The sequence below is a fragment of the Danio rerio genome, chromosome 16, assembly GCF_052040795.2.
Source record: "Danio rerio strain M-AB ecotype USA chromosome 16, GRCz13ab, whole genome shotgun sequence".
NCBI classification, from domain to species: domain Eukaryota; kingdom Metazoa; phylum Chordata; class Actinopteri; order Cypriniformes; family Danionidae; genus Danio; species Danio rerio.
The window spans coordinates 8,581,414-8,608,134 of record NC_141036.1 but is presented as its reverse complement, the minus strand read 5'-3'; the positions used below and the strand labels follow the sequence as shown (position 1 = coordinate 8,608,134).

The following is a 26,721-nucleotide window of genomic DNA, read 5'->3' as shown; positions in this document are numbered from 1 at the left end:
TATGCGGCAGTGAAGATCACTGATTTTTAAAGAAACCAGAACTTAAACATGGAAGTTTTGTAATGTAAAGACACTTAATACAAGAAGCCCTGGGGCTGGCTGACTGAAAATGAAAAGTCTGGGTGCATATTTCCAAATGTAAAGCAACTTGCTGCAGAGCTTTTGATAATATTGGAAGTTTTTGAGTTGACTCAGCTTCAATTAAGTCACTCAAAACTCAATTCAAGTCAATTGCAGTACTTTGGTTAAAAGTTGAGTCAACTCAAAAAAAAAAAAACTATGCAAGTTGCTTAACAATTTAAGTTGAGTCAATACATTGTAAAAATAAAACAATCTAACAGTGTATTGATACACTCACCGGCCACTTTTTTTTTAGGTACACCTTACTAATACCAGGTTGGACCCCCTTTTGCCTTCAGAACCGCTTTAATCCTTCATGGCATTGATTCAACAAGGTACTTGAAATATTCCTCAGAGATTTTGCCCCATACTGCCATGATAGTATCTCGCAGTTGCTGCAGATTTGTTGGCTGCACATGCATGATTCCAATCTCCCATTCCACCACATCCCAAAGGTGCTCTATTGGATTTAGTTCTGGTGACTGTGAAGACCATTTGAGTACAGTGAACTCATTGTCATGTTCAAGAAACCAGTCTGAGATGATTCACGCTTTATGACATGGTGCTTTATCCTGCTGGAAATAGCCATCAGAAGATGAGTACATTGTGGTCGTAAAGGAAGGGACATGGTCAGCAACAATACTCAGGTAGGCTGCGGTTTTGACACAATGCTAAACTGGTACTTATGGGCCCAAAGTGTGCCAAGAAAATATCCACCACACCCTTACACCAGCCTGAATCATTGACACAAGGCAGGATGATTTGTTTTGCTAACGTCAAGTTCTGACCCTACCACCTGAATGTCACAGCAGAAATCGAGACTCATCAGGCCAGGCAAAGCTTTTCCTTCTTCTATTGTCCAATTTTGGTGAACCTGTACAAATTGTACCATTTCAAGGTTGGACGTGTTGTGCGTTCAGAGATGCTCTTCTGCATACCTCGGTTATAAACGAGGAGTTATTTGAGTTGCTGTTGCTTTTCTATCTGCTGAAACCGGTCTGGCCATTTTCCTCTGACCTCTGGCATCAACAAAGCATTTGTGCCCAAAGCACTGCCACTCACTAGATGTTTTTTTTTTCCTGATCATTCTCTGTAAACCCTTGATCATAGGTGTCATAACTTAGTTCCAAAAGGGCCGCAGCTCTGCACAGTTTAGTTCCAACCCTAATTAAACACACCTGATCAAACTAATTGAGTCCTTCAGGCTTGTTTGAAACCTACAGGTAAGTGTGTTGGAGCAGGGTTGGAACTAAACTGTGCAGGGCTTCGGCACTCCAGGAATTGAGTTTGACACCCCTGCCCTAGATGGTTGTGCGTGAAAATCCCTCTAGAGCAGCAGTTTCTGAAATACAATGACCAGCCCATCTGGCACCAAAAACCATGCCACATTCAAAGTCACTTAAATCACCTTTCTTCCCCATTCTGATACTCGGTTTGAACTGCAGCAAACTGTCTTGACCATGTCTACATGCCTAAATACATTGGCTGATTAAAAAATTGAAATTTGCGTTAACGAGCAGATGGACAGGTGTACCTAATAAAGTGGCCGTTCAGTGTAGAGTAGATAAAAAAATAAATATTTGGGTCTATGGATGGATTAGAAATTTGTCTTGGGTGTAACATTCTAAATATATAGAGGGTTGTTTCTGAATGAAGGGTTGTTTGCAATCTGAAAAAAAAAAAAAAGACAACCCTAACTGTTATGTTAATTCTTGGGTGTTGGGTGAGCGCATATTTTAGCAAAAATTTGAGCATTTTTACAGTGCAGATGTCAGGCCTCATTTAAGCATACAATCATCTCATACTGGGTGCAAAGATCCAAAAACAACATAAAATAGCAGCCAGTTAGTAACCAGACTTAACTGACTGAATATCTACAAAGCTTTTCTTGACTTTACTTCCAGCAGTTTGCATTAAAAAATATTTTAGTCAATTAGGATTCCATGTTAAGTTCTTCCCTGAAGAATTAATACCTCACTCAAAACCGCACTGCAAAGTGTGGCTCTGTTGTGTAAATGGATCCTGTTCTAACAGAGAGTTAATGCAATGTCAGTGTCAGTATGTCTCCCATGCGGTCTGTGACTTTCCAATAAAGGGATTTCCATATGCGCTGATCACCGCAGAGCTTTTTCACTCATTCTCAGGTTGCTTTAAAAAGCCCCATTAGGATCTGACATAATCATAACTAGCTGACCAAGCAAACAAAATAAGCCATTAAAAGGAGCATTTTCAAATGATATACAAGCCTAATGTGCAGCAAGAAAAAATAATTATCAAATGATTTTGCCCCACTTGCAAGTTGCTTAAATATGTTGTGTGTATTTCCCATAAATATGAAGTAAATTTACATTACAGGACAGATTTAGTATTAGTTTGCGTCTACTGTCAAGATTAATCAAATTTGTTAAACTTTTTAGGAAATTATATTTTTCACACATCATTTTTCCTTTTTTTAATTTTCATAAATTCAGTCGTTAATTTTTTTTCAGCTTAGTCCCTTTATTAATCTGGGGTTTCCACAGCAGAATAAACCACCAACTTATCCGGGATAAGTTTTACGCAGTGGATGCCCTTCCAGCTGCAACCCATTACTGGGAAACAACCATACACCCTCATTCACACACATGCATCGACTACGGACAATTTAGTCTACCCAATTCACCTGTACCGCATGTCTTTGGACTTGTGGGGGAAACCAGAGCACCCGAAGGGAACCCACACAAACACAGAGAGAACATGCAAACTCCACACAGAAATGCCAACTGACTCAGCCGAGGCTTGAACCAGCGACCTTCTTGCTGTGAGGCGATCATGCTACCCACTGCCACACCCAATTTCATAAATGTTATTTGTTTATTTATTTTTTTAGCAGGGACAATGGAATATAACTTTGCTACAATTTTAAGCCCACATATACAAAAAACGGTCACTTTATTAGGTACACCTGTCCAACTGCTTGTTAACGTTCATTTATAATCAGCCAATCACATGGCAGCAACTCAATGTATTTAGGCATGTAGACACGGTCTAGATGATCTGCTGCAGTTCAAACCGAGCATCAGAATGGGGAGGAAAGGTGACTTAAGTGACTTTGAGGGTGGCATGGTAGTTGGTGGCAGAAAGGCAGGTCTGAGTAATTCGGAAACTGCTGATCTACTGGAATTTTCATGCACAACAATCTCGAGGGTTTACAGAAAATGGTCAGAAAAGGGGAAAATATCCAGTGAGTGGAAGTTCTGTGGTCGCAAATTGCTTGTTGATGACAGGGGTCAGACGAGATTGGACAGACTGGATCGAGCTGATAAAAAGGCAACAGTAACATGAGTAACCACTCGTTACAACCAAGGTATGCAGAGGAGCATATTTGAATGCACAACACGTCCAACTTTGAGGCAGATGGGCTACAGCAGCAAAAGACAACACCGGGTGACACTCCTGTCAGTTAAGAACAGGAAACTGAGGCTACAATTCACACAGGCTCACCAAAATTGGACAATAGAAGATTGGAGAAACGTTGACTGGTCTGATAAGTCTCAATTTCTGCTGCGACATTCAGATGGTAGGGTCAGATTTTGGCATCAACAACATGAAAGCATGGATTCATCCTGCCTTGTATCAATGGTTCATGCTGGTGGTGGTGTAATGGTGTGGGGGATAATTTCTTGCCAAACTTTCAGCCAATTAGTACTGATTGAGCATCGTGTCAACACCACAGCCTACCTGAGTACTGTTGCTGACCATGTCCATCTCTTTATGACCACAGTGTACCCATCTTCTGATGGGTACATCCAGCAGTAGAACGCGGCATATCATAAAGTGTGAATCATCTCAGACTGGTTTCTTGAACATGACAATGAGTTCACTGTACTCACATGGCCTCCGCATTCACCTGTTCTCAACCCAATTGAGCACCTTTGGGATGTGGTGCAGATTCGCATCATGGATGTGCAGCCGACAAATCTGCAGCAACTGCACGATGCTATCATGTCAATATGGACCACAATCTAAACAATATTTCCATATTACCTTGCAGAATTTTTTATTTTGTAATATCTGTGAATTTAAAAATTCGGTTAATATACATTCAATTTAGGGACAGAAATACAATTTGTATTCTGAAAATGAACACACTTCTTTTGCTTTTGGAATGATGTGAGAGCAAATAAAAACAAAAAAAAATTCTATTAAAATATTTTTAATAAAGGTAAACTTAGTTGTAAAAATAGGTGGGGGGTTGTCTACTCGCAATTCTTCATTATGTAAAAATAAATATAAAACAGAGAAAGTGTTAGATTTTTAAAAAATTTTTTAAAAGGCTCATGATCTTTTTTTCTTATTAACATCTATCCAAAAGGGTGGAGATTCTAATGAACATTAATAGAGAGGTCCGGCATCTCGGGAGTGACAGACAAACCCCTCCCATTCTGTCTGCCTTTTCACACACAAATGTATGCACACACACACACACACACACACTCACACACACACAGACACACACGCATCCAAACACAGTTACACATTCAGTCTTGCACGTCTTGACAGCATGATCAATAAGGAGTCCCAGTCTTCAGACCACCTTACAGTAGCCTCACGCAGAGGGGTAAGCAAATATACATGTTATCAGCGTTTTAATAATGGCATGACTGCATGAATGTGTTTTGAATGTGATATTTGGTTGCAATATCAGTGCATGTAAGAGAGGATGGAACAAGTGAGGATTTCAATAGACTGTATTTTAACATATTAAATGATGTGAGGTGTCCTGACCAAATATCTAAAAAAAATGGCAATTTTATTACATATTATTTAAGACGTTATTATACATATTTTAAAAAATATCAGGTGTTAAATGTCAAACATCAGGTGCTTCGAATGAACATATAGAAAGCTGTATTGATACTATCCCTCAATCTTTGAGTAACTGCTAACCAAATAAGAAACTATAATATATGTAATGGTAAGAGGATATGAAAGTAAATACATGTGCATGTTTGCCATCATGTAATGCACAAATACAAAAGTACTGAGTGTACTTTTAAAGGAGATAACAATCCAGTGATTGACAGAGCCCCTGTGGGCTTGACAGTTTCAGGATTTCTTCTTCAAACATTGCAAAAGTATGTTATAACAAGTATTGTGGATGATTTTTTTAAGCAAGTACCGGGAATGATTTCTCAAGAAAATAATTTTAAAAAGCATATTTTTCTCTAATGGTTCTTGACATCAACAAATAACCTTTTTAATATATATATATATATATATATATATATATATATATATATATATATATATATATATATATATATATATATATATATGTATGTATGTATAAAATGTTTCATCAGTTAATATACTGTACATAGTATGAATTAATATGAATTAGATCATCTATTAAAGTACTAAAAAGGAACAATACTGTTTTAATTTACCATGATCTTTTATGTGAAGCTGCTTTGACACAATTGTAAAAGTGCTATACAAAAAAAGCTGAATTGAATTGAAATACTACTTAATATGATCTAATTCTAAGTGTAACTAAATATTGCATCAAAGTACATTAAGGAAATTCTCCCCAAAATAATTTATTATTCCTCACATGGTTTAAATCTTTATGAAAATGAAATGCTTTGTTTGGTTGGACATAAAAGAAGATAATTTGAAAAATGCTGGTTGTTCTATTGAGTTCTGTTGTAGGAAAACACTATGTAAGTGAAACACATTTTTGTTTAGTTTTCTTTGAACCAGTGAAAAGTGAGAAAATGATGACAGGTTTTTAGTTTTGGGGGAAGTATGATTTTGATATTTAAAGTTTTATTACTTTTTACCCCACTATTACAAACAAAATCTTTCAGGATCTTGTGTCGGGTATGATTCTTTAGAGAAAAACTAAACTTTACTCCAGTTTATGTGCAGGCTATCCACGAGGTCTTAAAAAGTCTTAAAATGTCTTAAAACGGCCTTAAAAAGTCCTAAATTTACTAACATATTGTGTGTTGTCTTAAATCTTTTTTGAACAGGTCTTATTTTGGTAACACTTTATTTTCATGGTCCATTTGAGTATTAGACTGTCTACTTAATATCTGTTGATACTGCCCCTTCAACAGACATTTAACTGACTATAAGTAACTTTGCAAGTACACGTCAACTTACACTAATCCTAACCCCAACCTAACAGTCAACTCACAATCTAATAAGAATTAGTAGGCATGTAGGTGCAATGTCAATTAATTCAACAAACCATCAAAATAAAGCTATACCAAATCTGGCCAACACCCATACAATCACCAACAATCCATCTCAATAAAACATTTAACTTTTTATTGTGTATTAAAATATTTTTTTCACTCTATTTACCATATTGGTTAAGTTCTTTTTCATACAATAACAGTTTTTGAAAAGTTTTCCATGTATTTACTGCTAAGGAAGCTGACCTGGACAGACTGTTGTGCATACATTTAGTTTATTATAGTTTTTAAAACCTTTAAACCCTTTTTTGATTTTAATAAATGTTATGTTGAAACACAGTGTATGTACACAACTAGACCTTGCTTGTTTTGACACAATACTTAAAATGTTTTCCTCAGAATTAGCTAACCTATTTATTTTTTTAATTATTAAATTAGTATTATTGTATTATTAAATGTATTAAATTATATTTAAAAACTTTGGGTAAATAAAAATATTTTTCAACTGGGCCATTAAAAACAAAAGCGTTTAGCCCTGTATGACTTTCAAATTTCATTCATAATGGTCTTAAAAATGTCTTTAAAAATATTTTTTTATTGATTTTATTGAAAAAAAAAAGTGTTTTTATTGATTTCTTTTTTAATTAAATTGGAAATACATGTAATCCATGTTTCATTTACAAATCAGAACCTTTAGTTTAAGGGTTTTGCATGGGAATCTCATTTGACACATTTGTTTATGTCCTTGTCTGTAGGTAAGGATGGCAAAAGTGGCTGTTGTTTTGGCCGCCGCCTTTATGCTGGCCAGCATAGCAGTCATCATTTCAATAGCAGTTGTACAGACCCATAAGAAGACTTATGTTTCCCGTGGACTAAAGGTAATGTAATAAAATCTGAGCATGCAGTTCAAGTGCGAAACTGACCTACAAATTGAGTCTCCTTCAGGGTGTGTGAAAGGATGAGACATAAAAGCTTAATGGTTGTAAACCGGTGATATAACACATTTAGGAATGGTATTTGCTTAATTAGGGGATGCAGTGGCGCAGTAGGTAGTGCTGTCGCCTCACAGCAAGAAGATCGCTAGTTCGATCCTCCGCTCAGTTGGAGTTTCTGTGTGGAGTTTGCATGTTCTCCCTGCATTAACGTGGGTTTTCTCCGGGTGATCCGGTTTCCCCCACAGTCCAAAGACATGTGGTACAGGTGAATTGGCTTGGCTAAATTGTCCGTAGTGTATGTGTGTGTGTGTGTGTGTGTGATTGTGTGTGTGGAAGTTTCCTAGAGATGGGTTGCTGCTGGAAGGGCATCCGCTGCGTAAAAATGTGCTGCATAAGTTGGCGGTTCATTCCGCTGTGGCGACCCCGGATTAATAAAGGAACTAAGCCGACAAGAGAATGAATGAATGATTTATATTAAGACTTTTTTACTAATTACACATGAATAAGTTGTTTGTTTTCTGATTATGTAACATTTTCTATTATATCCTGAAAACCATCAAGCATATGGTCCAGTATTCATTTACAAATGAATGACAGGTACAATTCTTTATTCAGTACCCTTCTTTAAACGAAAGCAAACACTGTTTTTTTTTAACACCGAACGGAAACCTTTTCACGAACACACGCAAAACTTTTAATGGATAATCACCACTGATGGAGTTATCCAATTCATTCAACGCTGATTCTTCTGATGAGTCATGAAGCTAATCCTTGATTTTTTTTCCAAACGGAAGAATGTGCTTTTGTTTTGTTTCTTCCAAAAAAGAGCTTCAGGCAATTAGACGTGTCTGTTCTTGAGTGCTCATGATTTAGACCATGGCAAATGTCTATTCATCAATGTATTTCGTGAATAGTGCAAATGAATAAGGTCTTTATGGTCTTGCCAGCTTTGGAAGTTTCCTTAACATGGTTACTGTAATGGTGTCATTCTTCACTTCTGTCGCTCTCTTCTTTTCTCCAGTATGGCATTGTTTTGGATGCAGGCTCTTCCAGGACTACTGTGTATCTCTATGAATGGCCTGCAGAGAAAGAAAACAACACGGGGGTTGTGAGTCAGACCACAAAGTGTCAAGTTGAAGGTATAAGCCAACCTCAAACTATAAAGTTTTGTATGCATAAAGGTGAAGGGTTTTTGGTTTTTACACTCTCAAAAAGCTTTCACTGAGGCATTGCCCTTTCAGAAGGTACCCTTTTATATACAAAAGTTTTAGTACAAAAGTGAAAGGAGTTACGCCCCAGTAGCATTTTTTTTTTTTTTGTAGTTTAATGTATAGTAATTAAAACCTTTAAGATATTAATATTAATTTCATAAAATATATCAAATTTAGTTTTAGCACATTAAATGTTGTTTTTTTCCCCTCAGTATTTACCAAATCTATTCCACATAATTAATTAGTCAGTTAATTGAATTCATGTTCAGTTTAAAATATGTTATACACAACCCCAAATCAGAAAAGGCTGGGACAGTGTTGGACTTCAAAGGGTCCAGTGCATGTTCAAAAATGGGTTCGGAGTCAATCTGTCAAAAATTATAAGTTTTATTTGCTCAAGCAGGAAAGAAACCAAAAGCAATACACTGCGCAGGAGAGGTACAGTTCTCTAAACTCTCCTTCAGAGACACATCCTTTTATACCACAGTTGTCTTCCGTGCATCTTCTCTTAAGAGTTAACCTTTTAAGGCAAATGTCTCCTCTTAGCACACACATGGCTCATACATCCTGTCATTCTTAGAACTCGCACCTATATTCAATAACAGGATGTAACACTGGTCTATACTGTGCTCACAATATGGCTGTTAACCCTTCAGACGATTTCATAGTAACCAACACCCTATGGGTCAATCATTAAAGACTTCTTATGCATGGAAAACATATCAAAATTATATTTAAACTGAAAAACACCACAACAGTAAGGAAAACAAATGTAAATCAAAGGCGGCAACACCAAGGCTCCAAAAATACAAATTTGTTCAATTAAAAAGGCTGACACAGAGCGTGTAACGTTTCGAGCCACCGGCTCTTCATCAGACAATGTCAGACAATGAAATTTGTAATTTTGGAGCCTTGGTGTTGCCGCCTTTGATTTACATTTAATTTGCACTTTTTGCGGTTTTGGCTGAGCACCCAATTAGGAGAGATGTGCGTGCTTTTGTACAGTTTTTTTACAGTAAGGAAAACACAAATAAAATGAAAAAGTAGGGATTTCCAAATTGACTTTGACTTTTATTTCATTGCAGACATAATGAACACAAAACATTTCATGTTTTTTTCTGTTCAACTTCATGTTATTTGTAAATATTCATCCTTTCCTGTGAGACCTGCAACACATTCCAAACAAAGTTGGGACAGAAGAAATGTAGGGCTAGTAATCAGGTAATTTGGTTAAATAATGATGTGATTTGAAACAGGTGATGCCAACAGGTGATTTTAATTATGATTTGGTACAAAAGCAGCATCCAAGAAAGATGTAGTCCTTTAAGGTAGCAAAGATGGGCTGAGGATTGTCAGTTTGCCAACAAATACATGAGAAAATTATTGAAATTATTGAAATGTTTAAAAACAATGTTCCTCAAAGAAAGAGAAGAAGACATGTGGATATTTTACCGTCAACAGTGCATACCATAATTGAAAGTTTTAAGGTGTATGAAAGAATTTTACTATGTATAGTATAAGTGTGTGAGCCTAAAGCCTAGTTCACACTAGAGGATTTTAAGCCTGATTTGAGCCCGATTTGGAAGTTAACGAGCTCGCCGACAGATCGGGCTGTGATCGGGAAGAAATCTGCCGGTGCACGGCGCTCGCTGCTCTTTATGTGTGAACTACTGAACAACGCCGACACCTCGCAGACGGAAATCCAACATTTAGCATGCTAAATATTCCAGAGCAGTCGGCCGACTCAACCCCACGTGTGGTCAGATGTAGTGACGAGCTGCAGCCATTGAGAGAGCATATCAGCATGAGCTGAATGCCTGTGTGCTCAGGAGCTCAACAGAAACATCTGTGATTGGTCAGAATGGGCGTCAATGTACTCTCTTCATTCTGTGTTAACACAGACATGAGAGTAGGCTATATTAACAGTGGAACTAGATTTCTGTAATTATTAGAATTACCATACTGCTCATTCTGACCGTTCTCATATAAAACGCCATATTGTCACAACATATTTATATTCAAAGCTATTATTGAGATATTAAAATTAAGCTTTGAATGTCTGGCATCATATTTAATGACACCATTATTGGTAATACAGCCTATAAATATGTAGTTAAGATACTAGAACATGCAAAGGTCTTGGCTTTCATTTTCACTTTCAAACAGGAGCAATTTCGCGGCACAGAATATGCTGTTTTGAAGGATATCTGAAGTAAATTAACGTTTTTGCCATCAGAAAGTTTTGTTTTTGTTAGCAGGAAGTTGCTAGGCAAAAAAATGCACACATATTTAAAGTCACAGCAAAAAGTATCAGACATGCATGTAGTCATTTTGACCAATATGGTCATTTAAGGCAGAAATGCTCAGTTCTTTACTGTTTTGTAATAAAAAAAAATAACAATGTCAGAAACTCATAGTTAGAAAATGGCAGGGAGTTATTTGTTAGTTTTATTTCAAAGAGTTATACAATTACATCTATCCACTGGAATCTTGCAGATGAGTGATTAATCCGCTGATAAATCAGCTGATTTGACGATGTTTTTAAATGCTTTCTCCAAAGCTTGAAACGCTGTCAGTGATGTCATCAGCACACAAGCAGCCAATAGTGTTCAGCTTTTTCTGACGACTCCTCCCTCAAAATTTCATTGGCTGTGGTTTGGTAGCCTGAATGAGCTGATGGGGAATGAGATGTTGTCAGATCATGTAGTGTGTGACCTCCCTCTTGTGGATCATTCACAGAGTGCTGCGTAGTGTGAACACCACAGAGATTAAAAGACACAAAGTCAAGTCATGTAGTGTGAACGGCACAGCGATCTGCTGATGTTTAAAATCCTGTAGTGTGAACTAGGCTTAAGCTGAACAACTGTGATCTCCAATCCATAAAGGGCTCAGGACTACTTTGGCAACACTTTGTCCAGTGCCTCAATACATAGTTATATCCACAATTACCAATTAAAATGTACTGTGCCAAAAGGAAGCCCTATGTTAACAATGTCCTTCTCTGGCCTTTGATGCATCTATGGACCTATCCACAGTGGAAAGTGTACTGTGGTCAGATTAATCTTTTTTTGGGAGAAACAGGCGCCGTATGCTCCGTACCAAAGAAGAAAACTGGCCTGCCTGCAGTCCCGACTTGTCTCCAATAGAGAATGTGTGGTGCATTTTGAAGTGCAAAATGCAACAACAAAGATATTGTACTGTTGCCCACCTTAAGATTTGTTTGCTGGAAGAATGGGACAAAATTACACCTGAAACACTTCATCACTTGGTGTATCCTAAGTCCCTAAATATCGTTTAAGTGTTGTAAAAAGGAATGTGTTGCAAGAACTAAAATTGGAATACATGTTTATTTTGAAGAAAAAAATATCACGAGGAACACATTTAATAATGTTTGTTGTATTGTTTGAAATTATTATATACAAATTATTATTTTTGTTAAGTTTGCATACAAATTTCTCACATTAGTGTCACATTTTGCATGCAATAAAATATCTTACAAGTATTTTTATTGAAATAGTTTTGAAAATAAAAATCCATCCACTAAAGTTTTGCTCCAACACTGATCAAACACACCTGAACAAGCTAATCAGTGTCTTCAAGATCACTGGAAATCCATAGGCAGGTGTGTTTGATTAGGGTTTGGGCTAAACTCTACAGGATACCGGCCCTCTAGGACCAAATATGCCATCCCTGAATTAGTGCCTACTAATTGACTGCCCATGTATAGGTAACTGTGTGTGTCGTAAATTTTTTAAGATTTAAAAAATATTTAATATTTATTTATTTGTTAATTTCTAACAAAATACACAAATAAATTATTTGGATTGGCTATTAGTAGACTATTAGACACAATGTTTTATCATACTATTTAAGATGATTATATTGATAAAAGGCGACACGTGGCTGAGTGGGTTGCACGATTGCCAAGACATGTGGTATAGGTGAATTGGGTATGCTAAAATTGACTGTGTGTGTGTGAATGAGTGTGTATGGATGTTTCCTGGTGCTGGGTTGCAGCTGGAAGGGCATCCGCTGCGTAAAACGTATGCTGGATAAGTTGGCAGTTCATTCCACTGTGGTGACCCCAGATTAATTAAGGGATTAAGCCGAAAAAAAACTAATGAATGATTATTATTATATATTTTTATACATGTTGCTCAATATAGGCTATTTGTTAATATATAATAATATAACTGAATATACAATGAATATACAAGAGAATGTATGTTCTCTATACAAATCTATTATCAAACACAGATGTCAAACTCAGCTCCTGGAGGGCCGCAGCGCTGCACAGTTTAGTCCCCACCCTAATTAAACACAACTGATATAAGTAAATCCTTTAGGCTTGTTTGAAACGCACAGGTAAGTGTGTTGAAGCAGGGTTAAAACTAAACTTTGCAGGGCAGCAACCCTGAATTTGACGCCCCAGTTATAAAACATGTGTGTTTTCCAGGTCCTGGAATTTCAGATCTTGGTTTAGATGGGGATCAAGACCAAAAGACATGGAACAGCTTAAAAGAGTGCATGAAAAATATGACTGAGGCCATTCCTTCCCATCAGCACAACTCGACCCCTGTCTTCCTTGGGGCAACAGCAGGAATGAGGCTCCTACAGTAAGGCAGTTTTCATATCGGTAGATCATTTGATTTGTTCTGAAAAAGGGAAAGAAAACTGTTATTAGGCTTACATATAATCTTTGTCCAGTTGAGTTTCACAAGGCAATATTTCTAAACCGACCAAAACTTATCAACATTTATCAACCCTATTCTCACTGATCAGAAAAACCTGTTTATTGTTTGTTCCAGAATTCTGTTCACATCAGTCATTCATTAGAGTAGAAGAATAGAGAAATCACAATCCCTCTGAGCAACAAATCACTCCAGGGGCCTCATGTGCGAAGACTTGCGTGGAAATCATACTAAAACATTGCGTACGCACAAAGCTGTAAATGTGCGTACGCAGAAAAAAATTCAGATGTTTGAAACACTGCATACGCCGAATCTCACGCATATTCTTTGTACATCCGAATGAACGTGAAACTGAGCGCAACATGCACGAGCACAAAACCCCTCCCTGCCTCCTCCCCCGTATGAATATGCTAATGACTCTACTTTGGCAAAACCAAACGAAAAAGCAATGGCAAAAGCAAGCAAAAAGAGAAACTTTGAACAGAATGTGAATTGGAGGTGCTGCGTTCGGAGGTAAACCTGAGGAAAAACTGTGTTATTTGCAAGTTTGTCCTCCGAAATTAACAACAAAAGAAAAAAATAGAGTGGGAGAGTTTAGCTGATGTGGTTAACACAGTTGGGTCTGAACATTGCACTGAGTGGATTAAAAAAGAAATAGTGTGGTTTATAGGTGTAAAATGTTGCAGTACCCTCAACAGTCTCAGTTGTGCAGCTTGTAAGACGCATGTCAATATGTTTTGACACGTCCGAGCATGAACTCGGTTCGAATCCAGCGTCTGATGAACTCATTTTTTTTTTTTCCCCGCTACATATCAGATTTTGCCTATATACTCTTCATCATGAGGAAGACAAGTAGGAATCATCAATAAGTTTGTGCATCATATTTTATTTGCACATTTATTGAATGGAAATGTTTCTGTAATGTTTGGCTGGTCAACTGTATGGTATGGAAACCTTATATACCTGCTAAATGAACCTGTCTCATACAGCTGCCATTGCAAGGCTCAGACACTTTGTAGAGAGGAATTTAACACAACTGCCTCTAGGAGTCGCCAATGGAAATAAAACAGACACACACAAAAAATGTGCGTACGCCAGCCATAAAGCTGGCGTGGAGCTGCGCACATTCCCACGTTCAGTTCATTGTTAGTAAATCCAAACGTGAGCGATTCTGAGCGTGAAACCTGGCGTACGCAAAGTTTTTGTGCATACGCAGCGTTGATACATGAGGCCCCAGGTGTATTGAGGCTTTTAATGAGTCTGTCATATATACATATATATATATACAGTATATTGCACTCAACAGTTTGATAGGCAGAGCTATAAACAGAAAGTGTTGGTGCTATAGCATTTTCAGAACAGGAACAGTATGTCCATTGGCAGAAACAAGTTATAGGAGTTGTGGGATTTTTGTATGGGAGATAAGCACACAAGGTCAGTCCTTGAGGGGTCTCATACGTTCCATGCATGCATGCACGTTCACTGTAAGAATTTTAACATCGGCAAGCTTTAATCTCGCATGGCTCTCTGTAAAAGAGTTTAGAGGCAGACTCCTGCAGGGTCATGTCACCAGAGGCAGATTGATGATGGGAATGCAGGTCAAGTACAAGTACAACTTGAAGTGCCTCTTGGGTTTAACTGATCCAGGAGGTTGCCTCTGGAAAACTTCAAGAACTATACGTTCTATGGCATTTGACCACAATGCAGGTACAGATGTCTCCTGCTCATGTGGAATTGATTCTTACTGCCATCAAATACTATGTCAGGACCTAAAGCCGGTAGCGATAAGGGGCGAGGAGCAGCATGGCACGTCTTTGCCAGGGTGGGCATAGAGGAGAGTTTAAATCAAGTCAACTTTATGGTAATGAGCTATGATGCAGTTCGGCGGCAAGCAATCAGAATGTAGATGTCCACCGCCTGAGAGAAGTCCAGATCAAAGTAGTGAATTTTGATGCTCTCGCCGCCAGAGCTGAAAGCAGACAGCATTATCACCAGGGCGGCCAAAGCGTCCTTTGACGCTCTCAACACTTTCAGTGTGAACGCACAGTTAGGTCTTAAAGCAGGGGTCACCAATCTTGGTCCTGGAGGGCCAGAATCCCTGCAGGGTTTAGCTCCAACTTGCCTCAACATACCTGCCTGGGTGTTTCAAGTATACCTAGTAAGACCTTGATTAGCTTGTTCAGGTGCATTTGATTAGGGTTGGAGCTAAAATCTGCAGTACACCGGCCCTTTAGGAACAAGTTTGGTGACCACTGTCTTAAAGGGTTAATTCACTCAAACAATACTCTCCCTGATTTTGTTCCTATCCCCTGAGACCTTCATTCATTTTTGGAACACAAATTAAGATATTTTAGATTAATTCTGAGAGTTCCCTCATTGTCCATAGACAGCAGCAACCCTGAGACATTTAAAGTGCAGAAAATGAACCAATCAGAACATACATGTGACTCAACTGTTATCATGTGGTTCAACTGTTATCATAAAAAGCTATTCCAAGCTTGAAAAAAAAATTCCTAAAATCAACTTTGTGTCCCTATATTGTATGCATCATATCAGTGTCAGAAACGTTTGGGTCCATCTGCAGTGCATTAGAGTCAGAGTCGTACAAGTGTCATACTCAGCACAGGCAGAAAGGGTCAGGGCAGGCAGCAAACATTCAAAGTTCATAAACAGGCAGTGGTTGAGGCAGGCAGCAAACAATCAAAAACGGAAGTACAGTCTAAGAGTTGGGGTAGGCAGCGAATAATCCAAAAACAGAAATGTAGTCCAAGAGTCTAAAAAAGGAAGCAGATATATAAACAATGGAAAACACTCAGAAATAATAGCAGAAATGGCAAGTCAAGACACATTGATCAAGGGAAAGGAGTGGATATTTATAAGGGTGTAAAGTAACATCAGCTGAAAGCAATCAGTCTCAGGCATAAGGGATTATAGGGGATGAAGTCCTAATTGTGTTTGTTTGAACTTCGGGCAATTGTTCTCTCCGATAATGCATGAGCAGAGTATTCGTTTACAACAGTGTTACAGTTTACAATTTTGATTTATTGTTTTTTTTTTTTTTTTGTGCACAAAATGATTACAACTGATTACATTTTATGATTTCAATTGAACCACTGAAGCCATCTGGTGTGTTTTGACAAGACAATGACAACTCCTTTTCTGAATGTTGAATGTCTTGGGACTGTTGTTGTCTGTGAAGGATGAATGAGCTTTCGGATTTCATCTAAAGTATCTTCATTTGTTTCTAAAGATAAATGAAAGTTTCAGAAGTTTGGATAGGGGTAAACAGAATTGTAATTTTTGGGTGAACTAAACCTTTAAAGTGTTAGAATCCAATAGTCTCCACATGAGGCCATTTCAGCCAAGATGAAAAAGCTGTCATTCTGCTTATCATCCTTCCAAGGTTCCAGTGCTACGTGCCATTCTACTTTTGAAGAAGCAATGTTTTTTCTATCGGGTCCGGGCTCTAGAGATGTGATGCCCTAAGACACCTTAAACTTATTTCCTAGAGGCCCGCAGCTCTGCACAGTTCTTACACCGCCATTCACACGGGGCGTCAGCGTCAACGCTTCCAATTCACTTTGAATGGGTGACGTCAGGCATTGCCGAACTGCATTGTGGATCCGTTGGCACCGCTTCAGAGGCGTTGCTCGCTGCAGAAGTTGGGACTTGCTCAACTTTTAAGCGCCGATGGAACCGTCAGCCTATCAGATCGCTGTATGCAAATACACCAGCTAGACAGTGGCCTATTGCTGACTGAATTTCATTGGCTGATGCAGCTGTGACGATCGCGTTAGCCCCAACTTCAGACATGCCTTCAGTCAAGCGTTGACGCTGAAGCCCCGTGTGAATGGGACGTTAATATTAGTTAAACACACTTGATCAAACTAACTGAGTCATTCAGGCTTGTTTGAAACCTACAGGTATGTGTGTTGAAGCAGGGTTGGAACTTAACTGTGCAGGACTGCAGTCCTCCAGGAACTGAGTTTGACACCCTTGCCTTAAGATGTCCACAGATGATTGAGTCAATATTGCAGAGTATAGCAGAGTGCCACTTTCCATTCAGAGATCTTTTATTTCAAGTGTGGCAGATGATCTTTCAACCCTGTATGCAATTTTGGAATCTTTAGTTTGGTCCCCTGAGTTGAAACTGTCCTGCGTTTCAAACTTTCTTCCACAAGAAATTGTAGGCTCTTAAATTGCATTGCCACTTGAACCCATTTAACTGTTCTATTAGTACAGTACTTTAGTTCCTTCAAGATTAACTCTCAACTCAGACATTCACGGGAAAGTAGGTGACATGCACGTCTTGTCAACAACCCTCTTCTTAGACTTTGTTAATTAGTTCAGCTTATCCTGCACAAATCAAATCTGACTCCAGGCTTTTTCTTTCTCTGGTCAGCCATTTGTTTCTTCCATGTACACTTGTAAGATGCTATCACCCTTTCCTATGTAGAGCCTGGAATGGCTGGTATAGGAATGTTGAACCTCCTAAAGCTTTTGCTATAGGGAATCACCCATAGTTAAACTTTTTTGGGCTGTGGTTAGCTGGTCATCTGCACACGCTCTTTGGGTTCTAGATTTTAAGCCTAGTTTTTCAGTGTTGATTTGAGGTTTGGCCACACTTACTCTATTCTGTTTTTGCCTGTGAGTTGCTTGGCCTTGTTGGGCAGTCACTTTATTATAGATGTGGTGATGTTGGTATTAATGTTCGATGTGGCTTCAACACCAGCAGTGAAGTTGCACTTCGAAAGGGAATAAATCCGGTTATATATGTTACTCAGTTCCTTGAAACAAAGGACAAGATGTGGCAACTCATTGGCTCTTCAGACAACTAGAACTGAACATTCATTTGCTGTGCTTTGCCAAAGTAAAATGTTTTCAATTTATGGTTTTAGTTAACTATAACAAAAATGTGGTCTCAAGGTGTTATTAAAAGGAAGTATGTATAAAAATATATTTTTGACAGTTAACCTTACACTATATATCTTTGCCAAATCCTTTTTATACAGTATGACAAATGAAGGGAGATCCAATGATGTCCTGACACAAATGAAGAACTACCTTAGCTCTCTTCCTTTCAAATTCCAAAATGCTTCCATCATTTCTGGACAAGAAGAAGGCCTTTATGGCTGGATCACTGTCAACTACCTGAAAGGAAACTTCTTAGAGGTCAGTTTCTTGGCATGCTTTTTGTTTTATTCTTAATTCTTTTGATTTACCTGCATTTCTCAGATATTCTCTCATTACAGTTTCATGTGAAAATAAAAATATATAAGTAGCTAACTTGCTAGGTTTTAAGTTTATTCACATCCTATAGTGCAGCAGTGGCCAACCCTGTTCCTGGAGAGCCACCTTCCTGCAGATTTCAGTTGCAACCCGTATCAAACACACCTGCCTGTAATTATCACGTGGTGTTCAGGTCTTAATTAATTGGTTCAGGTGTGTTTGATATGAGTAGCAACTGAAATCTGCAGGAAGGTGGCTCTCCAGGAACAGGGCTGGTCACCCCTGCTATAGTGTTAGCCTTTAGAATGGTTGTATTAAATTAATGGTATGATGGTTTCATTGCACAACAGTAAGTGATATGATTTAATCTAAACCAGTAGTGGATAACAGAGCTTAACTGAACTTTTACAATTTTAAACTTTAATCTGTTTTCTAGAAAAATCTTTGGAATGCCTGGGTACATCCTCATGGGGCTAAGACAGTTGGGTCATTGGATTTGGGGGGAGCGTCAACGCAGATTGCCTTTGCTACTTCTGATGATGCTAAAGGCGAAGATATCATTAAAGTTTCACTCTACGGCTATGAATACAACATCTATACACACAGCTTCCTCTGCTATGGGAAGAATGAAGCTGAGAAGAGAGTTTTGGCCAAACTTGCAAAGGTAGAGTATGCTCTTGTCAAAGTGAAACTGATCAAAATCACAATATGAACGAAGCATATAAGTAGTAATGGGTTGAGCTAAGTAGTTAGTCTTAATCAATAAGATAATCTATTTGCAATTAGTTTAAAGAGGTACATGTTTTAAACTGCATCCCCGTGTTATGAAAAAAAAAACACAAATAAATACATAAAATGCATACATGCGAATAAATATAATAATTAAGAAATAATTTTAACCATAAATGTGTTTTATTTAAGATACCATAAGTGTAACATTTTATACCCATATATACCCATATTTTATACCCATCTACTGTGCTTTTAATTAAAAATTCTATGTTTTTTTTTTTTACTTTTTTTGCTACCATCAGTAATTATACAAAGACATTGATCACAAAATTGCATAAAACCTTTTAAGAAAATCCATTATTGCTGATACTGGGAGATGCAGTTAAACCCATATTAATGCTTTACATTTCCCTGAAAACGTCATGTCAATACTTTTAAAGTGGAAATTTGAAGGGAAGCTGAAATAAAGGGAAATAGCAGGTACCTTGGGCAGGTAAATGTATCTTGATATATGCGCTCTACTACAACTTTATTAGGTACACCTGTTCAACTGCTCGCTAAGGCGAATTTCTAATTAGCCAATTACATGGCAGCAACACAATGCATTTAGGCATGTAGACTTGGTCAAACGATCTGCTGCAGTTCAAACCAAGCTTCACAATGGGGAAGAAAGGTGATTTAAGTCACTTTGAAAATGGCATGATTGTTGGTGCCAGATGGGCTGGTCTGAGTATTTTAGAAACTGCTGATTTACTGGCATTTTTATGCACAATCATCTCTAGGATTTACAGAGAATGATCAGAAAGAAAGAAAATATCCAGTGAGTGTCAGTTCTGTGGGCGCAAATGCCTTGTTGATGCCAGAGGTCAGTGGAGAATGGCCAGACTGGTTTGAACTGATAGAAAGGCAACAGTACCTCAAATAACCACTTATTCTCTGACAACATCTCTGAACACACAACATGTCCAACATTGAGTCAGATGGGCTACAGCAGCAGAAGACCACACTGGGTGCCGCTCCTGTCAGCACAGAAGAGGAAACTGAGCCTACAATTCACACAGGCTCACCAAAATTGGACAATAGAAGATTGGAAAAATGTTGCCTGGTCTGATGAGTCTTGATTTCTGCCGCAACATTTAGATGGTGGGGTCAGAATTTGGCATCAACAACATGAAAGCATGGATTCATCAACGGTTCATGTTGGTGGTGGTGTAATGTTGTGGGGGATACTTTCCTGGCACACTTTGGGGCCATTAGTAACAATTGAGCATCGTGTCTGCTACAGCCTACCTAAGTATTGTTGCTGACCATGTCCATTCCTTTATGACCACAGTGGATCCATCTTCTGATGGTTACTTCCAGAAAAATAACGTGCTATGATATAAAGCTTGAATCATCTCAGACTGGTTTCTTGAACATGACAATGAGTTTACTGTACTCAAATGGCTTCCACAGTCAGCAGACCTCAATCCAGTAAAGCACTTTTGGGATGTGGTGGAACTGTGTGGTTATCTTGTAATTTATCACTGTGTGATTATCTTGTGCTATCTTGTCAATATGGACCAAAATCTCTTTCCAGTACCTTGTTGAACCAAAACAGTACTAGTAAGGTGTATCTAAATATATATATATATATATATATATATATATATATATATATATATATATATATATATATATATATATATATATATATATATATATATATGTATATGTATATATATATATATATTAACATTACAAATAAGTTACAGCATATAACATTATTTTTTGAATGTTCTTAAGACAATATATTGTCAATGTATGGTTTTTTACTTAATAGTGTGAATTTTACGTCAAAGTGTGACCAACATATTAATAAATATTGTATTTGTTCATTAGCATCTTTAGTTGCATCCAATTTTAACAGCATAAAATTGTTATTTGTATTACTGAAATATACTTAACACGAAGGGGAAAATATGGCCAAGTCTTTTGCTAATGGAAAACATATTTAATCTAAGAGTGACTGTCTAAATGTCCATTTTCATGACTGCCTCTCTCAAATGTGTTTATTTTCAGGAACCCATCAGCTGGGCTAATGTGAAGCACCCCTGTTTTCCTACTGGCTACAATACCTCCATACCTGCAGAGGAGATTTTTGGCAGTGAATGTACAAAGAACAATGTCCCTTCAAGATATGACCCAAAGCGTTCAATTACTTTCTTTGGACAGAGCAACCCTGAACAGTGCAAAGCCTTGGTCAGGAGTATCTTTGACCTCACATCCTGCCAGGGAACAGAAAACTGCTCCTTTGATGGAGTTTATCAACCACCGCTGAATGGAGACTTCACAGTAGGCATTTCTCTAATTCTGTTTAAATCTGTATTTGCAATAATCATAATCAATAGTCAATCTCATGTCATTCTAAACTTTTATGTTGCTATTTGATTATTTTTGTCCTGAACAAAAATGAAACGAGAATTAAAAAAACAATGATTTAAATAAACCAAAAAGTATAAAGATGCTTTAGAAAAGTTAACAGTTAGATGGGTAAATTCCAATGGCTAGATTTACAGATCTGGGCAAATTTGCATAAGAGAGCAATTCCAAAACAGCACAGATGGGCGCACAAATTAAAGATCAAAGGCGCAACATCTCATTTACATGTCCACCAACTCAATAATTTCAGTGCAAATTACTTTATTAGTGGCAAATAAGTAACGGAAAAAATGGAAAACAGTTCTACCTTATACCCCACGCTCTCTGATCTCTTCAGTGCAACATTTAAGACATGCTCTCTTTAAGGTGTTAAGTAAGTAATAGCACTAACACCTGTAATTTGAGGAGCTCAAATGTTAGCAAATCATGTTATGCAATTTATTTAAATACTCTCCTCCCATATATGTCTGACCGGGAAGCTCCAATTAATGGATGTTCAGTAAGGTCATGCTCAAAAATAGCAGAGCTTAATAGTTATTCTTCATTGTGTGTGTTTATTAAATACTAACAGTATTGTTATAATACCAAAAAGACTCTTTGTGTTGGCGCAAGCTGTTGATAAATCTGGCCCCAAATCTTCTCAAGCTACAAGTGTGAGTGCACATTTTTTACTAACTTCTAAATTAACTTATTCTAAATTAACAACGCATCTCATGGCAATTCGTAACTTTTTTGATTTAGTGGCTAATTCGTATGAATTTGTACGATCTAATTTGTACAATTGAGTATGGTTTGCTCATCACCCAATGACGGTTGGGGTTAGGGGTGGGGTTGGGTGCCACGCCTCCTTTTTAAAAATCGTACATTTTGGATTGACTGAACTCAAATTCTTATTAATTAGCCACTAAACGGACAAAACGTAAAATAATTACGCTTCCTCGTGGGATCAGGCTGAAATGACATCTTTCTCATAAATCTCTCATAATGCTCTCAAATTAAATATAGCATCCGGGAGTATCCAAACTTTGTCTTTGAGGGCTGCTGTCCTGTAATGCTGTGTTCACACCAGATGCAGAGCGTGTGAATAAATCACACTATTCACATGCTCCTGATTGGTTAACTCAGCACGAATGTGTGAATGATGTTGTTGTCGCGCGCGTTCTGATGAGTGGTGTTGTCGCGTGCGTTCTGATCAGCGTTGTTGTCGCGCGTGTATTGTCAAGCGAGGGGGGGAGGGGTTTGGGCTCGTACTCAAGATCGGTGTTGTTGCGCGCCTACTGAAGGGCGGTAGGGGGGATAGGGGGTGTCGCGGGGTCACTTTTGATCATTTTGGAAGGGCACTTTCTATCCAAGACTAAAAAGGCCACGTGCACTGCACAGGTTGAGCCCTATGTGTGCATGTGCCTGTGTAAATTACTCGCGCTTGATACTTCTGGTGATTACATCTGGTGTGAACAGCATAAAACTTAAGCATAGTGGAAACAGCTGAATCATGAAAACCCAGGTAGTGTGACCAGAAGTTGTTTGGTGAACTGTTTCTTTCAGCAGAATCTATTAAATCCAATAATTTTTTTGTTTGTTTTAGGCCTATGCGGGGTTCTACTGGACTGCTTTGGCTTTAAAAGTGAATGGTTCCAATAGCATGGAGAAATTTAACACAAACATGAAGCTCTTCTGCTCAAACGATTGGAAAAATGTGAGTACTGCAGGAAAATGACTAGGGGGATAGACTGTTATGATCCTTTGATTAATGTGTGATTGATGTACGAAATCAATAAATCTGCCTTTTAATGTCTCCCACCTTTTCCAACCACCAACACCACTGCCCTCTCGGCTCCTTAGCTCAAGCAGAACTATGTGAACAAAGACAGTCATCTCAAGTCCTTCTGCTACTCTGCAAATTACGTGCACACTATTCTTGCTGATGGTTACAAATTCAACACAGACAACTGGGAAAATCTCGAGTTTAGCAAAGAGGTAAGATATTTCATGCTTATGGTGGAATTTATAAGGAATTGAATTGTAATATGGTCTGGTTTACAGATCTCATCATTGGAATTTCTTTAGAAGCTCTATGCATGTGTATATTAAGTTGCTACGTTCATTTAGCTCTGATATGTTAATACAGTTTCATTGAGTCAAAGCTTTGAGTTGGACAAAACAACTGGAAATACTACTGTGGCTGAGAGAGCTGCAATTTAAGAAAGCACATGCAATTACAAAAAACACCAACAAATAAAAAAACGATCTTCATCAATTTGACCGTACACGTGTTTCAAATTGGTCACAACACAAACAACTGAAGAAACGTGCAGCAAATTTTGTTTACAAAACACAGCGGAACCAGGGGACCCAAAAACATGATGGACACTGTTGATATATGGATGTGTTATTATCATAGATAGGTGTTGTTATGGTTTATTATGTCGTGTAATCAGGATATTAAAATAAACTAAAAACAAATCACCTTTCAAAGTAGAGATCTGCGCGGGACTAAATTTTGAATCCCGCTCTCACCCGCACCCGCCAGGTTTTAGCCCGAACCCGACCACTCCCGCTTATATTAAGCACTTGTTGTCCCGCTGCCCGACCCGCCCCGTTTTCTATCCGCCGCGCCCGATCCCGCTTAAGAGCGGGGGGAGAACAAAACCGAAAATCACCCAGTTATACAGTCCAGACAGCCTATAACAAGCTGTCTGTATAAACACACACACGCACAGCACCAAGCACACACACACACACACAGACAAAGCTTTCTCTCTCTCATTCGCGCGCGCGCGCCCACTAACACACACTCATAAGCACCAAGCACACACACAGGCAAAGCTCTCTCTCTCTCATTCACACTTACGAATACATACACACACACACACACACACACACACACACACACACACACACACTGCAACAAACAAGCTAAACACAGCATCGCGCTATTTCATTTACACGCATACATACGCGTGCTCACTTGGGAGTCGGGAGCGATATTGCTAGACAGCCCGCTCCCGTCCCAAATTAACCCGTTACCGACCGCTCCCGTGATTTATTCGGAAATTTGTACCCGCGCCGTAGAAATCTGGTCGGGTCCTGCGGCACCCGCGGGACAGCCGCAGGAATGCAGACCTCTATTTCAAAGTTCACCAATCACTTCACCAAACAACTGTCACAGCATAATAATACATCCATATCTCAGCAGGGTCCGTCATGTTTTTGGGACCCCTGGAAACATTCCCGTTGTGTTACTTGGATATTTGCAAGTCTTGTGACCAATTTGCTGCGCATTTCATCAGTTGTTTGTGTTGTGACCGATTTGCTGCGCGTTTCTTCAGTTGTTGGTGTTGGACTGATTGTTACTTTATTTAGTAATTGCATGTGCTTTCTTGATTTGCAGCGCGTTAACCTCTCTCAGCCACAGTACAATACAATGCTTTGGTTTCAGTACAAGTTAAGCTCAATCACCATCATTTCAATGATTGATTGATTGATTTATTGATTGATTGATTGATTGATTGATATTATTCTTAATGATTTTTATAACTTGAAAATGAGAAATGAGACAAAGCTATCATTTTGAAAACAATTGCCCAATTAAAGAAATGTTTTGGTTTCATTACAAGTTAAGCTCAATCATCATCATTTTAATGATTGATTGATTGATTGATTGATTGATTGATATTATTCTTAATGATTTTTATAACTTGAAAATGAGAAATGAGACAAAGCTATCATTTTGAAAACAATTGCCCTATTAAAGAAATGTTTTGGTTTCATTACAAGTTAAGCTCAATCATCATCATTTTAATGATTGATTGATTGATTGATTGATTGATTGATTGATTGATTGATTGATTGATTGATTGATTGATTGATGTGTTGTCATTGTGCTTAATTATATTTATAACTTAAAAATGAGAAATGAGCCAAATTTATCAATTGTACAAAATCATTTATAATTAATTATGCCACAGATATTGACCTTTTATTTTTGAAAATTGGTCTTGGCATCATTTAAAACAATTTTCTGTCAAATGTTTGCTTGTTTTGACACATTGTTTATGTTGCTAAGAAATAACTAAAATAATCTGCCAATGATGTAAGCAAAATAATCTTATGTCAAAAGGAAAAACAAGAATATTTTGCTTACCCCATTGGCAGATTAATTTGCTTGTTTTAAGAAAAAACCTTACCTAATATTGGCATATAATTTCTGGAAAACAAGACAGTATAGTTTGCTTACCTAGAAAATGCTTCTTTATTTAAGAATTTTTAGATATTTGTGTAATTGTCTTAAAAAGATCTTATAAAAAGTCTTAAATTTGACATGGTAAAACCTGCAGAAACCCTCCATGACCCTCAATGTCAAAAATCTGCCAATAGCAAACTAGTTTAATCCAAAACTCTTCCTGCGTCTCTTTTGTGTTCCATAGGTAAATAATACCAGTATAGCCTGGTCCCTGGGCTATATGCTTGCACTTTCCAACATGATCCCAGCCGAAGGGAAAATCATCAAGCTACCCATAAACAATGTTCTCTTCACTGGCCTCCTCCTGCTGTTTTCTGTGTTGACTATTATCACCCTCACATACCTCGTCATTGCACTGGTGCGCTACTGTTATTGAGGTTTTATCTGGCCCGAGTTCTCCTCTGTAGAACTAGTGTCCCACTTAGGGAAGTTTAGTAAAACCAGGAAAGACACACCGATGTGTCAGTGTAGATGTTCCTGTCAGAAATGGATTTTAGTTTTGAGACCTGAAGATCTTGAAAGTGTTGAGATTAAAAAGACACCTGATGTTAATTCCAAACCTGTACAAATCTGTATTAAAATGACATTTTGTACAAAAGAGAGTGCACTGGTATTTCGAGATTAGAAATACAGTGGCAAATTCTTGTACCGTGGATCTGAACGAGGAGACTGAAAACACAGTAAAGGTTTTAGTATATATAGAGTAAATGTATCTATACTATTGTCATGGCAATCTGATTATTGTATGTAATGTTTGTCTTATTCAATTGCATCATGTTTATGTACATCTTACGCATATATTTCTGCATGTGCTATTTGGCACACATTGTTTTTGGATGAAAATATGTCATAGTACTATAAATAAATAAATGTTATGGTTGCTAATTAAGAGTGCTGTGAAGTTTGATTATTATAGGATAATGAATTATCCTAGGCTGAGGGTGTCAAACTGAG

The 26,721-nt window shown here is 37.8% G+C and overlaps 1 protein-coding gene and 1 long non-coding RNA gene across 3 annotated transcripts in view; one reads left to right on the top strand and one right to left on the bottom strand.

Annotated features, from left to right (window-relative positions):
* LOC147840126 (uncharacterized) overlaps nucleotides 1–26,721 on the bottom strand; it is a 402,217-nt gene that overhangs the window by 219,568 nt on the left and 155,928 nt on the right. The gene's annotated exons all lie outside the window — the stretch shown is intronic.
* Nucleotides 4,669–26,652, top strand: entpd3 (ectonucleoside triphosphate diphosphohydrolase 3). Its single transcript, NM_001083581.1, is given in 10 exon segments — nucleotides 4,669–4,720; nucleotides 7,061–7,183; nucleotides 8,262–8,379; nucleotides 12,908–13,067; nucleotides 18,155–18,314; nucleotides 18,808–19,035; nucleotides 21,165–21,437; nucleotides 23,110–23,220; nucleotides 23,367–23,501; nucleotides 25,952–26,652. Coding segments are annotated over 9 exon segments (1,494 nt in total). The 5' UTR covers nucleotides 4,669–4,720; nucleotides 7,061–7,066; the 3' UTR covers nucleotides 26,144–26,652.